General features: G+C 36.5%; 1 protein-coding gene across 1 annotated transcript; it reads left to right on the top strand.

The window, feature by feature from the left end:
• The first annotated feature begins 878 nt into the window (after nt 1-878).
• On the top strand, nt 879-13930 carry LOC18029410 (myosin-15). Its single transcript, XM_006412319.2, has 38 exons — nt 879-1236; nt 1341-1487; nt 2602-2747; nt 2840-2996; nt 3172-3230; nt 3884-4040; nt 4189-4338; nt 4429-4565; nt 4657-4803; nt 4895-4996; nt 5211-5268; nt 5343-5444; nt 5819-5856; nt 5943-6069; nt 6145-6318; nt 6448-6579; nt 7154-7263; nt 7520-7580; nt 7677-7854; nt 8120-8325; nt 8507-8626; nt 8723-8821; nt 8901-9122; nt 9659-9798; nt 9895-9994; nt 10176-10226; nt 10351-10440; nt 10660-10833; nt 10987-11121; nt 11295-11471; nt 11862-11999; nt 12274-12344; nt 12431-12530; nt 12605-12661; nt 12770-12826; nt 12928-13008; nt 13095-13177; nt 13540-13930. The coding sequence occupies exons 1-38, from the start codon at nt 1093-1095 to the stop codon at nt 13688-13690; spliced, it is 4578 nt and encodes a 1525-aa protein (XP_006412382.1). The 5' UTR covers nt 879-1092; the 3' UTR covers nt 13691-13930.
• Nucleotides 13931-14005: the final 75 nt, after the last annotated feature.

The raw sequence follows: 14005 nt of genomic DNA on the forward strand, positions 1-14005 counted from the left end.
AAACTTACTTTTACTATGATTCTTCAAGTAAAAATACAAGTTTCGTCTAACTGAGTTTAAGTAATATTAAAACACACTATACTCCCGAGAAACGATTAATTATTTCACACAATTATAAAAAATCACACAAAATCTTGTAACACACTAAATCACGACACTTAGTAGTCTTTTCACTCAAGTTCAACTGTTCAAGGAACACCATAAACTTTCGCTAGAAAACTTTTAATAGCGTGTAGATAGCTCGATAGTCTTGATGCATAAGGAATAATTCAATGTATTCATGATGATCATGTCCTAATAGTTTCATTTGAGAAACTCATATAGCTTAGTAGTTTGTAATAATGTTGTCGTTACATTTCTATTCCGATTTGAAAGAAGAAAAAAACAAGTCTCGATCAGTTGAACATGTTATATATCACTCTTAACTTTCTTTAAATAGCAACACGGTGCTTGCGATATATAAAAAGTATAATCAAAACAAAAACCAATCAGTAAGTTTATTAGTTGATTATGTGAAACGTTATATATAGCATCAAAATTGCTAAAAATATCATAATTTCACATCAGTAAGTTTAGTAGTTTGTTTTACTATTAGTGCTTATAATTTGCTAATTGTTGAAATCAATTCCGCGTGTAGCACGGACTAATCACTGTTATCTCAACTGAAGACAATTAAATCGACATTTTCTGCGTATGCATTTATTTCAGAAATTGAAGAACATCTTTTGTAATTGTTTTTCAAATTTGTTTATTTTTTCGCTGTTTTTGTTTGGAGATTTCTTTTTTCCTTGTATGCAATCCGTGAGGGCGGGAAGTAAATTATTTATTTATTTATTTGGAAGCCATTAGCATTTTGAGTACTTTTTTCCGCTTGCGGTTTTTGACTTCACCAAGATAAAAACTCTGCAGTGTAAATTACCGTCTCCTCTGTCTCTCTCTCTCTCTCTTTCTCTATCTCCTTAGGGTTTCATGTTCATTTGAAATTTGAAAATTTCTCTGGCGCAACTTGACGGAGTCTCTCTCTCCCTCTATGCCTCTTGCTTAGCCCAATTTAATTCTCTAGGGATTTCTCGTTGAGCTCGTCACGAGTTCATGACGATTTGTCTTCCAGTGGAGATGAATCTGCGGAAGGGCGACAAGGTTTGGGTGGAGGATAAGGATTTTGCTTGGATTGCCGGTGATGTGCTCGATTCTTTGGAAAACAAGGTCCATGTTGAAACTGCTACAGGAAGAGAGGTTTGATTAACCGTCTTTTTGCTGGATGATTTCTGTTTTTTATCTCCTTCTTCGCGCTTTCTTCATGCTATTTCTTAGCCGTTGTGCCGCTCTTTTTTTTTAAGGTTTTCGTCTCACCGGAAAAGCTCTTTCGGAGAGATCCCGACGACGAGGAGCATAATGGAGTGGATGATATGACCAAGCTGACATACTTGCACGAGGCTGGTGTGCTTTACAATTTACAGAGGAGATACGCTCTGAATGATATATACGTGAGTTCTTTTCACTCGCTTTCTTTTTTCTCTGGAATTGTTTATGGAGAGGTCTGCGTGAGTCTATTTGGAGTTTTAATTTTAGTTCTTACACTGCCTGGGTTACTTTATTGATTCGAATTTTATTCCGTATGGACTTTTACTCTCTTCGTCATGGTATCACTGAGTGGCCGGAGCTTATCTCTTGAACAAACTATAATTGCTTTTGGAGTTTCTTGTGTATCCATTTGTGGTCTATGACATGAAGCGGATTCGTTTTTTTTTTTTTTTTTTGGCCCATGTAATAGCAACTTTATTCCACTTTTGTCTATGATCCTGTGGGTACCATTAAGACTTGATGATTTAGGTCTGTTCTCTATGAATTTTCTTAGGTATCTGTAAAACTGACCTGAATGCTCTAGTTTCAGTACTTGAATGTTCCATGTAATTGAGGTCTCTGTGTAATTTGAGAAATAATTTTGGACGGCATAAAATATCGCGTTACTGTTTCTGTATTTATGCCTATGTGATGGGTTCCTCTTGATGTTGACTTCTAATTGTGGTTTGTTATTTTATCTAGCTTAAAAGATTGATCTTGAATTGAATAAACTTATTGTGGAAAACGATGCATATATCATTACATGCATACACTTGAACAACTTGCTTATTTGGTATCCAATTTCACAGAAGCATCCTCGTAATCCAACCCTAACATTATTTTCCAATATAAGCATTATTATTGACTGGACAATCAATTTTGTATAACCATAGCCATTTTTTATTGGCTGTTGGCGTGCCCTGTGAATTATATAGGTTGAATATTCAGTCTATAGAAGGAGAGCTTCGTTTCCTTATTTAGTTGACGCAAGTAATTATGTTCCATATGGTTTTGCACTCAGCTAGATTTCCTTGATGTAAATGCTGGCTTGCCCTTTGTTACATTTTGGTCGCAGCTTGGTGTCTAATTTATTTATGTCCCTATTGAGATTATACTACTTTCTTGGAACTCTCTGTAGTAATAACTTCAGTCTCATACTTGTTGCCACTCGTTACTGTCAGTATCTTTCACCGTTCCATTAGTAGATCGTTCCTGACTGCAGTATCATCTGACAACTACACTCTACTTCTTTTGTAGACATATACTGGAAGCATTCTGATCGCTGTTAATCCGTTTAAAAAGCTTCCACATCTCTACAATGGGCACATGATGGAGCAGTACAAGGGGGCACCATTTGGTGAGCTCAGTCCTCATGTTTTTGCAGTTTCTGAAGTTGCATACAGGTGGTCCACTCTATTCCCTACATTTTCTGACATTTTTACCTGTTACTATTGTCATGTTAATCTATTAACTGCAGTTATTCTTTATAATCCAGAGCGATGATTGACGACTGTCGAAGTCAGTCTATACTTGTCAGCGGTGAGAGTGGAGCTGGAAAAACTGAGACAACAAAACTGATCATGCAGTATCTTACATTTGTTGGGGGACGTGCAGCTGAAGATGATAGAAGTGTTGAGCAGCAAGTCCTTGAAGTAAGATTTTGCTTACACAATTTGTATCATCTTTATGTTCAATGAGAAGAAAAGAATTGGAAAGATGCCTTTTATTTTACCTCCTCTGGTATCTGTTTGCCAATAAATTTTAGGCGGTCATTTATGACTTCCTTTGTTTGCGAGTGATCTTATATAAGTATTCTTTTTTCTGCAGTCAAATCCTCTCTTGGAAGCATTTGGCAACGCGAAAACAGTTAGAAATGATAATTCGAGGTGGGTTATGGAATTTTGATTTTGTTTCTTTTTTAGGAGAACTGGAGGGTATTCTTTAATTGCTCTTATGTCATTTCGCAACATTTTTCTTCATGACAGTATCATCATAACTGATTAGCTGTATAGGAGCATTTGTAGATACCCATAAAGTTTAAACTAAATGATTTGCGGCTGTTAGGAACCAGTGTAATGGCGCTTTGTGATGTCAGTATCTATTTTTTTACAAAATTGAAATTGTAAAATCTGGTGGTTTTAGCAAACCTCTTACTTGAAGTATGGTAGTAGTTCTACTTTAGATACATGGTCTATTGACAATTATTTCCATTAAGACTGCGTACGATCCCTTGTACCAATGTAAAATGTATTATGGGTCTATTTGGTTTACTAAAACAGTCCTAGTACATGAAGTGTGGTAACAACCTTACTGCTACTGTGATGAATTAGTTTTTTTGGGTTCATTTGGTATGTATAGAACACTAGGAATTAGTGTTTATGATTTTGGCATCTAGTTCTCGATGTCTTGTTATTGAATGTTATGTGAACTATGGCATTTTAGCTGTAGTTATCTTTCGTGTTGCCCTAGCTTTTTTTTATAAGAATTTTCCTAAAGAATACGTGGCTGCTGACGAACTACTGATTTTTTATTTGTTCAGCCGTTTTGGCAAGTTTGTCGAAATCCAATTTGACGCAAATGGTAGAATATCTGGTGCTGCAATCAGAACCTATCTTCTGGAGAGATCACGTGTAGTCCGGATAACAGACCCTGAGAGGAATTATCATTGTTTTTATCAGTTGTGCGCTTCCGGAAATGTAATTCTCTATTCTGCTCTTTATGTCTCGTAAGATATTTGTTTCGGTTTTCTTGTTATCCGATTGAGCTATGCCAGATTTTTTTTTGGCTGGTTTTGTCAATTACCTATGCGAATTACTAATCTGTTGATGTTCTTGTTTTGTATAGGACGCTGAAAAATATAAATTAAGCAATCCACAACAGTTTCATTATCTGAATCAAAGCAACACCTATGAACTCGAGGGAGTAAGCAACGCAGAAGAGTATAAGAATACAAGGAGGGCCATGGATATTGTGGGCATAAGTCACGACGAGCAGGTCTTTTGACTTCTGATTGGATTTTCGTGTCGTTGTCTTCCGTCAGTTTTTGAATTTCTTTGCTTGTTTCCTGCACAAATCATATATCAGGAAGGGATATTCCGCACGCTTGCTGCGATTCTGCATCTTGGAAATGTTGAATTTTCCTCAGGAAAAGAGCACGACTCTTCAGTAGTAAAGGATCGGAATTCTAGAATTCATCTGCAGATGGCTGCTGATCTTTTCAAGTACGTGGAAGTTTCTGATAGTAGTAATTTTTAACTAGGTGTACGAAGAAATTGTCTGTTTATTTTGTTGCATCTCTGCTAAATTGATCAGATGTGATGCAAATCTTTTGCTGGCTTCTCTTTGCACACGTTCAATTCTGACCCGTGAAGGTACCATAGTCAAAGCACTTGACTGTAATGCTGCTGTTACTAGCCGGGATGCACTTGCGAAGACTGTTTACGCCCGTCTGTTTGACTGGTTTGCTTTACTTGCTTAATTCCTTCATCCAGTGAATATTTATTTATGCATTACTCTTGTGTTTGAACTTTTCGTTTCATGCTTCTGTCAGGTTGGTTGATAAGATTAATAGGTCTGTTGGGCAAGATCCAAACTCACGTTTTCAAATAGGAGTCCTGGACATTTATGGCTTTGAATGCTTTAAGAATAACAGGTTGGCGATGATCTGTTGAACTAGTTGAATAATAGTTTCTTTCCTTTCCCAGCCCTATTCATTGCTACTTTAATTGGATAATGATGCACCATGCTTATTTGTGAACTGTGTAAAATTTATCTGGGTTGGTGCATTTCTGATGGCTTGGTATATCTTTTCACCCAATCAATGTCTAAAATGAAAATTATAACCAATACTTGTTTGCACTATGCAGTTTTGAACAGTTTTGCATCAATTTTGCAAATGAAAAGCTCCAGCAACATTTCAATGAGGTAATATAGGTGACTCATTTTCAAAGGTTCTGGGACATTACTTTCTCTCCTTATGTTCTCTGCTCTGTTTTCAGCATGTATTCAAGATGGAGCAAGATGAGTACAGAAAAGAAGAAATTAATTGGAGTTATATCGAGTTTATTGACAACCAGGATGTCTTGGACCTTATTGAGAAGGTGCGTTTCCGGTTTCTCCATGTTTCAATTAGATTAAGATTCTGTTCTAATTTCTTGTTCCTTGAACCTTTTGTGGTCTCTGAATCTTGCAACAGCCTTGTATCAAAACTTCAATAATGGATTTTTTTTTGTCACCTTCAACAAGGGATTCTGATCATGATTTCGGTTAATAGTTTTTTTGCATGCTGTGGTGAAATTTAATAACAGAGAGTAAAATAGTGTTTTTTATTTTAAACTTGCTGTTGTAGTTTCCGGCCTCAACCATTGTGTATCTTTTTTTCTGTTTTCTTTGCTTTGTTAAAATCAAGCAGACTTGACTGCAAAATTTATCTAAATTCCTCTGATTCTACTGTTAATATTTTTGGTACCTGCAGAAACCTATTGGGGTAATTGCACTCTTGGATGAAGCTTGGTACAATATTCCCATCTCGTCTTATGTTTCCACAATATGTATATTCTCTTTGTGCGCTGACTTGTCTTTGATTTCTTTTTATGCAGCATGTTTCCTAGGTCAACTCATGAGTCATTTTCAATGAAGCTGTTCCAGAACTTTAATTTTCACCCGAGATTGGAGAAGGCCAAATTTTCAGAGACGGATTTTACCCTCTCTCATTATGCTGGCAAGGCAAGTCTTGCTCTACGACAAAGCTTATTTCGTTTCCTTCAAATCTCAATGAGTTTGTCCACTCCAATTCTGCAGGTTACTTATCAGACTGAAACCTTTCTGGATAAAAACCGTGATTATGCTATAGTGGAGCATTGCAATCTGTTGTCTTCCTCCAAATGCCCTTTTGTTGCTGGACTTTTCCCCTCAGCCCCGGAGGAGTCTGCCAGGTCTTCCTACAAATTTTCTTCTGTGTCTTCCAGATTTAAGGTCAGCAAACTGTCCAGCTAATCCCTTTGTTTTTTACTTTATTAGATACTTTGTTATGTAAGTTGTGTATATCAATAACTATAGATCGTCAAATCGTTCATTGGTCTGATCATTAACCTCTGATTCTAGCAACAACTTCAAGCCCTCATGCAAACTCTCAGCAAAACGGAGCCTCATTATGTTCGTTGTGTGAAGCCAAACTCACTCAACAGACCTCAAAAGTTCGAGAATCTTAGTGTTTTACATCAACTTCGTTGTGGGGTTAGTGTTTGATGATGTCTTGTTCTTAGTTCATTTTCACGTTTTCCTGGTCTATTTATAATGACAGAAATCTTCAGCTTTTTTTTTTCTTGCTAGTTTGGTTTCTCCATCGTTCTTTTCTTTAACGTAAATGAGGTGTGTCAAGCTTTTTAGCATGATTATATATTTTCCTGTCACATAATGCATGTATTTTCGGTTTCCTGTGCCATGATAGGCTAGAAACTTCATATTCGTGCTCTTTTTTTGGTCTTGGTTATCTATAACATTATGGAGTTCGAAAAGGTCAGACTGCATTTTGTATGAATTATGATACTACCGTTGTTTTACTCTTTTACTGCCGTAATTCAAATGAACCCTAGCTTTCTTCCAAAGGCCATTGTGCTTTCTAACAGTGGCAGAACATGTTGTACAGCCGCTTTCTAAATACCTGATTGTGTTGTTATAATTGACCAATTGAAGTGATCTGGCTTACACTCAGCTGATTGTACTAGTATTTTGATGTTCGTGCTTTTTCTTCCTTTCCCTTGTTTGGTATTTTAACTTTGATGATGTCTTGTATCTCACAATTGGATAGGGAGTACTGGAAGCTGTTCGGATTAGTCTTGCAGGGTATCCCACACGAAGGCATTATTCAGACTTCGTGGATCGGTTTGGTCTGCTAGCTTCAGAATTCATGGATGAGAGGTGCGCATATTTGATGGATGATTCTTAGATAATTGTCGGAGTGTTACTAATCCTATATATGTCCTTGCAATTTGAGAACCTGTGTAGAAGATATCCGACATGTTCTGTAACCGCTTGCTAAACATTATTTATAGCTTTCGGCCAAACAGGACGAGTACCCTAGACCTGGATTTCATTTTTGTTTCTAATCTATTGTATCCTGCACTGAATTTTATCGCCAAGAAAGAGTAATTTGTTATTAAATACATATTTGCAGCAATGATGAGCAGTCACTGACTGAGAAAATCCTGAGGAAATTAGGTCTTGGAAATTATCAGGTATGCATCTTGGTGGGCTAAAAAACCAAAGGACTTTCTCGAATCCATTGCAGATACTTTTAATTGATTTACTGATACTTGGACCATCTTTCACAGCTAGGAAGGACAAAAGTGTTCCTTAGAGCTGGTCAAATTGGCATTTTGGACTCTAGGCGAGCTGAAGTTCTTGATGCTTCTGCGAGACTTATTCAGCGAAGACTGAGAACATTTGTTACACATCAGAACTTCATCGCTGCGCGGGCTTCCGCAATATCTATTCAAGCATACTGTAGAGGTTCTTTTCTCATTTATTCTTCTTCTTTCTTTGTGCATGTTTTTTTTCCCTTGCATTCAAAATTGTAGTCATTATGAGAAATCTTCAGATATGAAACACCATACTCTCAGAAAGTTATGTATTGATTTCTTTTTCTAAACATGTTCACATGAATCTTGGATGCTAATTGTGGTTACTAGTATATTAACGCATATGTATATGTTTCTTTTCTTTCTTTCTTATCTCTGTTTCATTTCTAAGCCTAATAATTATATCTGTTGGCAAGGATGCCTGTCTCGAAATGCTTATGCCGCCAGAAGGAAAGCAGCAGCAGCGGTCTTGGTACAAAAGCATGCGCGCAGGTGGCTGTCAAGATGTGCGTTTGTGAAACTTGTATCAGCTACCTTAGTAATACAGTCTTGCATCCGTGCTGACTCAGCTCGCTTTAAGTTTTCACATCAGAAAGAGGACAGAGCTGCTTCTCTAATTCAGGTAACCTAGGATCTTCAAGTCCGTATGATAAATCTGTGTTGCACTATTTTGTGTTATTTGTCAAGTTTTCATATAGGGTAATCTATATTCGTCTAGTTTCCAGATGTGTGTAACCTTATTCATCATTTCAGTCTCTAATGCATTTCATTTGGTTGAATATTGTGTATTGTAAACCTCTTAGGCTCATTGGAGAATGCATAAGTTTCGCTCAGCATTTAGACGCCGTCAATCTTCTATCATTGCGATTCAGTGCCATTGGCGGCAGAAGCTCGCAAAGAGAGAGTTTAGAAAACTCAAACAGGTATCTTTTAGTTATCATCTACAGAAGCATTATATCAATTCATTAAGAAGTTAACCTATCATTCAAAGTATGAACATGCACATTGATGTTTTGCAGGCTGCTAATGACGCCGGTGCACTGCGGTTAGCTAAAACTAAACTTGAGAAGCGGTTAGAAGATCTTGAATGGCGTTTGCAACTTGAGAAACGATTGCGAGTACGTTGCCAATATTTGTCATTTGCGTTGTATTGATGTCTTGATACAGTGTAAATAACTACAAGTGCTGTAAATACAGATAAGTGGTGAGGAGGCCAAGTCAGGTGAAATATCCAAACTTCAGAAAACATTGGAATCCTTCAGCCTCAAACTAGATGCAGCTAGGCTGGCTACCATCAATGAGTGCAATAAGAATGCAGTACTTCAAAAGCAACTAGACATATCCATGAAGGAGAAGTCTGCTGTTGAAAGAGAACTTAATGGAATGGCTGAACTAAGAAAAGATAACGCCTTGTTAAAGGTAATTTTCCTCTTGTTTATATCGAAGAGTTTGTTGTGTTAGGGTTTGGGGCTTGGGATACCTTTCTAAGGGCTTTGTTCTCCATCATTACTTTTTCTATAAGTTAAAAGTTACTTCGGGTTTTCTCTTTGGCTGGTTGGCAAGGACTTTGCAGAAAATCCATAAAAATTTGCAACACCTAATATATTTGCATGTAGAGGAAGGACTTGTTTTCTCTTGATATTGATGACCAGATACATTTGATTTATTGGTAGTGTGTATTAGTCAGCTTTTTCGTCACAAAAATTTCTTCTATATATATATATGTATATATTAGTTGTTTTTGTGAAAGAGTAGTATGCGATTCTGAGCAATGGTCTTAAAAGTGATTAAATGTTGGTTAGCATGTCGTATTCTTGTCTTTGTTCACTGCTCCTTCTGTTTTCAACATAGCATTATATTGGTATCTTTTTATGTGCTTTCACTCTGTGCTTAGAGACCTAAATTATGCGGTCATGTTGTTCATGGGTTTCTGCTAACGCTATTTTTAACCACAGAATTCGATGAACTCCTTAGAAAAGAATAATCTGGCTCTGGAGAAGGATCTTCTCAATGCTAAAACCGATTGCAATAACACACTACAGAAGCTGAAGGAAGCTGAGAAAAGATGCTCTGAACTCCAGACGAGTGTTCAAAGGTTTGTAGTACAGTTCTCTTTCTCAAGTCACCCACGCACCCCTAGTTTTTTTTCTTACAAGTATGTTTATTTTTTCTTTGAGCTGTTTTTATTCAGCCTTGAGGAGAAACTCTCTCACCTGGAAAACGAGAACCATGTCCTGAGGCAAAAGACGTTAAGTACATCCCCAGAGAGAATAAGACAGATACTTGGTGAAGTACGTAATCCTTGACTATCCTCTGCTGTACATTTTAAAATATCCATGTGCGGAAGTACTGCACTCTGTGAAATTGCTAGATATCTTGCTTTTTTAAACCATGCATTCCACCACCTCTGCTTCTCAATTGATTGCCGTTCTATTTTCGTTGGTCTTTACTTTTTTACCTTCTCCTCAACAGAAACACTCTAGTGCTGTTGTACCAGCCCAGAATGACAGGAGATCTATATTTGTAAGTAACTACACCTTCTTTTGTTGATTAATTTCATTATCTCTACCTCTATCTCTTTTCTTTTATTGTCTAGTTTGTAAATGCTTGAAAATGAGTACTCTACTTAAGTCATTAATATATACAGGAGACACCCACACCTTCGAAGCTCATCATGCCATTTTCACATAGCCTGTCAGAGTCACGTCGATCCAAGTTCACTGCAGAAAGAAACCTGGTACAATTGACTGTTGTTTTCATTAGATTGTCAATTTGTTTGACTGTGAAGGAAGAAACTTATTTTTTTTGAGCTGATAGTAACATGTTTAAATCAGTATGTTGTATTATCTCATGTTCTGTTTTGCTTTCATCTCATGTAGCACGTAGTTAATGCCTTTTTGTTGTTGGCTAAAGTAGATATTGGATTGTGACATAAGTTACCAACCACTATTTGCAGGAGAACTACGAATTGCTTTCCAGATGTATTAAGGAAAATTTGGGATTCAGTGATGAAGATAAGCCACTAGCTGCTTGTGTGATATACAAATGTCTTCTGCACTGGCACGCCTTTGAATCTGAGAGCACAGCCATTTTTAACATCATTATCGAGGGAATCAACGAAGCCCTTAAGGTGATTCTTACTGTAATCGAAATTTACCCTTTCCATTTCCCTCTTGTTGAGGGTTATTGTAATAAATTTCTTCCTAGTTGCTTTACCTTAAACAAATTGATAGGAGTTCTTTCAGGTAATAATTTTCGTCTGTGCTATATATATATTTTTCAGGGTGGAGATGATAACAATGCATTACCATATTGGCTCTCAAACGCTTCAGCACTTCTTTGCCTCTTGCAGAGAAATCTGCGATCAAATAGTTTTCTAAATGCTAGTGTTCAGCGTTCTGGGAGGCCTTCTGCATATGTGAGTTCAATAGATATCTCCTCTTGAGAGTAATCTGCACCTTTCATTTCTATGAAATTGAAATTTCTAGATTAAATCCCATTATCTAATGTTTGTTGAGATTCAGTAACAGTGTATAATCTTATAGTAAAACGTCCTGTGTGTAAACTAATATTCTGTTTCTTGTGTACCAGGGAGTAAAGTCTCCTTTTAAACTTCATGGACCTGACGATAGCGCTGCGCATATAGAAGCAAGATATCCAGCAATATTATTTAAACAGCAGCTGACAGCATGTGTGGAGAAGATTTATGGTCTAATTCGTGATAATTTGAAGAAAGAATTATCACCGCTTCTTGGATCATGCATTCAGGTGAGAGTTCGAAAGTAGGTAGATATTCAACATGATATTGCTTTTCTACTTTATTATACCATAATTTTAGTTCTTAACATGCATCAAAATACCAGCTACTGGGACTTATGCGCCATTTGGTAATTCTCGTGTATATTTCATTGTAGTCGTTGTTTTTGGTAGACGACTGAACAATACATAGTATCAAGTTGTATACAGCATTATGTGACAGAATATCTGTTTGTTGGTACCGTTGATTTCTAAAAGTAAAACATAGCACTTTGGTGATGTTACGTTATAAATTTTGTGTCTTACCTGTGTTAGAGATTCCATCTCTTTAGTTTTAAAATATAGAAAAGTTTGGTGGAAATATGTTATAACTTCTCAAGTGTTTCTTTAATGATTCTCAAGGCGCCAAAAGCTTCACGAGGAATTGCTGGAAAATCCTCTAGATCACCAGGTGGTGTGCCGCAGCAATCGCCGAGTAGTCAATGGGAAAGTATACTCAAATTCTTGGATTCTCTGCTGTCCCGCCTACGCGAAAATCATGTATGTACATCCCATAGTTTGAATTATAATATCTGCTTCTACCCGCACTGCTTCAAATGATGGTTTTTTTTTTTTGCCATGACGAAACTCTTACTCTTCTAAGTTTATGTTGATTGTATTAGAAGAGTAAAAGTTGTACATAGTAATTACTTTGTTTTTGTCCCGTTTCTCACATACGAGGATTAGGAATTAGAAAACTCATGTACCATGCTTGTGCTCTAAAGATTATTTACATTGTTCTTTTTTTTTTCTAACCTGACTGTTTTATTGGTAGGTACCCTCGTTCTTCATTCGCAAACTTGTGACTCAAGTTTTCTCATTTATCAACCTATCACTTTTCAACAGGTAGATGTGATCTTAATCTCAGTTGATGTATCGCTTACCGCATATGACATTTGTGTTCTGCATATATAATCCAAATTCCTTTTCAGTCTTCTCCTTCGACGTGAATGTTGCACATTTTCAAATGGGGAATATGTGAAATCTGGGATTGCAGAATTGGAGAAGTGGATAGCCAGTGCCAAGGAGGAGGTACACCATGTTATATACCCATTAGATGCTTTATAGATGGATGCTCTCTGTTATCTAAAATTTTGTGAATACAGTTTTCAGGAACATCTTGGCACGAGTTAAATTACATTAGACAAGCTGTTGGATTCTTGGTAAAATGCATCTTCTTCTTCTCTGATAAGAAAAAGTGTAGTTTCTTTTTGTTGCGGAACTTGCATTTAATTGGTTTATAAATTATGCAATTTTCAATTTCGTCCTAGGTTATACACCAGAAAAGAAAAAAATCACTGGATGAAATCAGGCAGGATCTATGCCCGGTACGTTATTTTTTTTTTGGCTTCAGGACCAGGTGTTTTGTTCTTTTGCCGTAAGCACTTTTGGAATCTGACGAACTCATCTCTATTTTATTCTGTTATAGGCATTGACGATAAGGCAAATATATCGAATAAGTACGATGTACTGGGATGATAAATATGGAACTCAAAGTGTCTCAAGTGAGGTGAGTTAATGTCGAAAACTCTATATCCTGGGCGTTTAACTGGGTTGAATATTGAAACAACCTTGATACATATCTTTGCGCTGTAGGTGGTTTCTCAAATGAGGATACTTTTGGACAAGGATAGCCAAAAGCTATCATCGAATTCGTTCTTGCTTGATGATGATATGAGGTACTATTGTCTTCCATTTTTTGGTGCAAAAATTTTTCTTCCGTTTTTGTCTATGTCATGAAATGAAATATTTCAAAGTAAGTCGGCTCTCAAGTTTAGTTATACGTAGGTAGCATAATATGTGGTAGTAACACAAACGTTTATATCTCTAGCTCAAGTGCTCAACCAAGGGATAATGGTTCTGGCTTATGCATATGAAGTTCTGAGAATCCTTATTAGATAGAAAAAAGCTTTAGCATATCTAGGGTTTGGTTTGGGCATTTGGTTGAGAATCTCTCCATTAATCAAGTTTCTCTCGCATGACTCAAGACGTTTAAGTTCTCTAAATTATATAGACTAATGTATCGTGTTTTTGTGTGCAGTATTCCTTTCTCTGCAGAAGATATAGATAAGGCTATTCCAGTTTTGGACCCATCAGAAATAGAACCACCAAAATTTGTATCAGAATATACTTGTGCACAGTCCCTTGTGAAGAAACCCTCCACAGCTTCAGCCTCAAAGCAGATCGTTTGATGCATAATGGAGCTTGATTAGGCACCGATGGGAGTTAGAAAAATCATTTAGTATTGCAAATTTCTCTTTATGAGAATGAACAATGGAAGCTTAGACTTGGTAATTGTAGAATTATACTATATGTTAAGGCGAAATGTAGTTGTAAAACTTTGTCAGTTTTCTCTTTTTTGGGACTGTAAATTGTATAACATCTTTGTGAATATTAAGTAATGAATTCTCATAATTCATTGAAATTCTGAATGTTATCATTGTTCTTTACACATCTCAGTTTTTCTTCGAGAGTTTACTTTACCAACAACAATGTTGACATCTTTG

This window comes from Eutrema salsugineum, unplaced genomic scaffold (genome assembly GCF_000478725.1).
Source record: "Eutrema salsugineum unplaced genomic scaffold, Eutsalg1_0 scaffold_1, whole genome shotgun sequence".
Classification (NCBI taxonomy): Eukaryota; Viridiplantae; Streptophyta; class Magnoliopsida; order Brassicales; family Brassicaceae; genus Eutrema; species Eutrema salsugineum.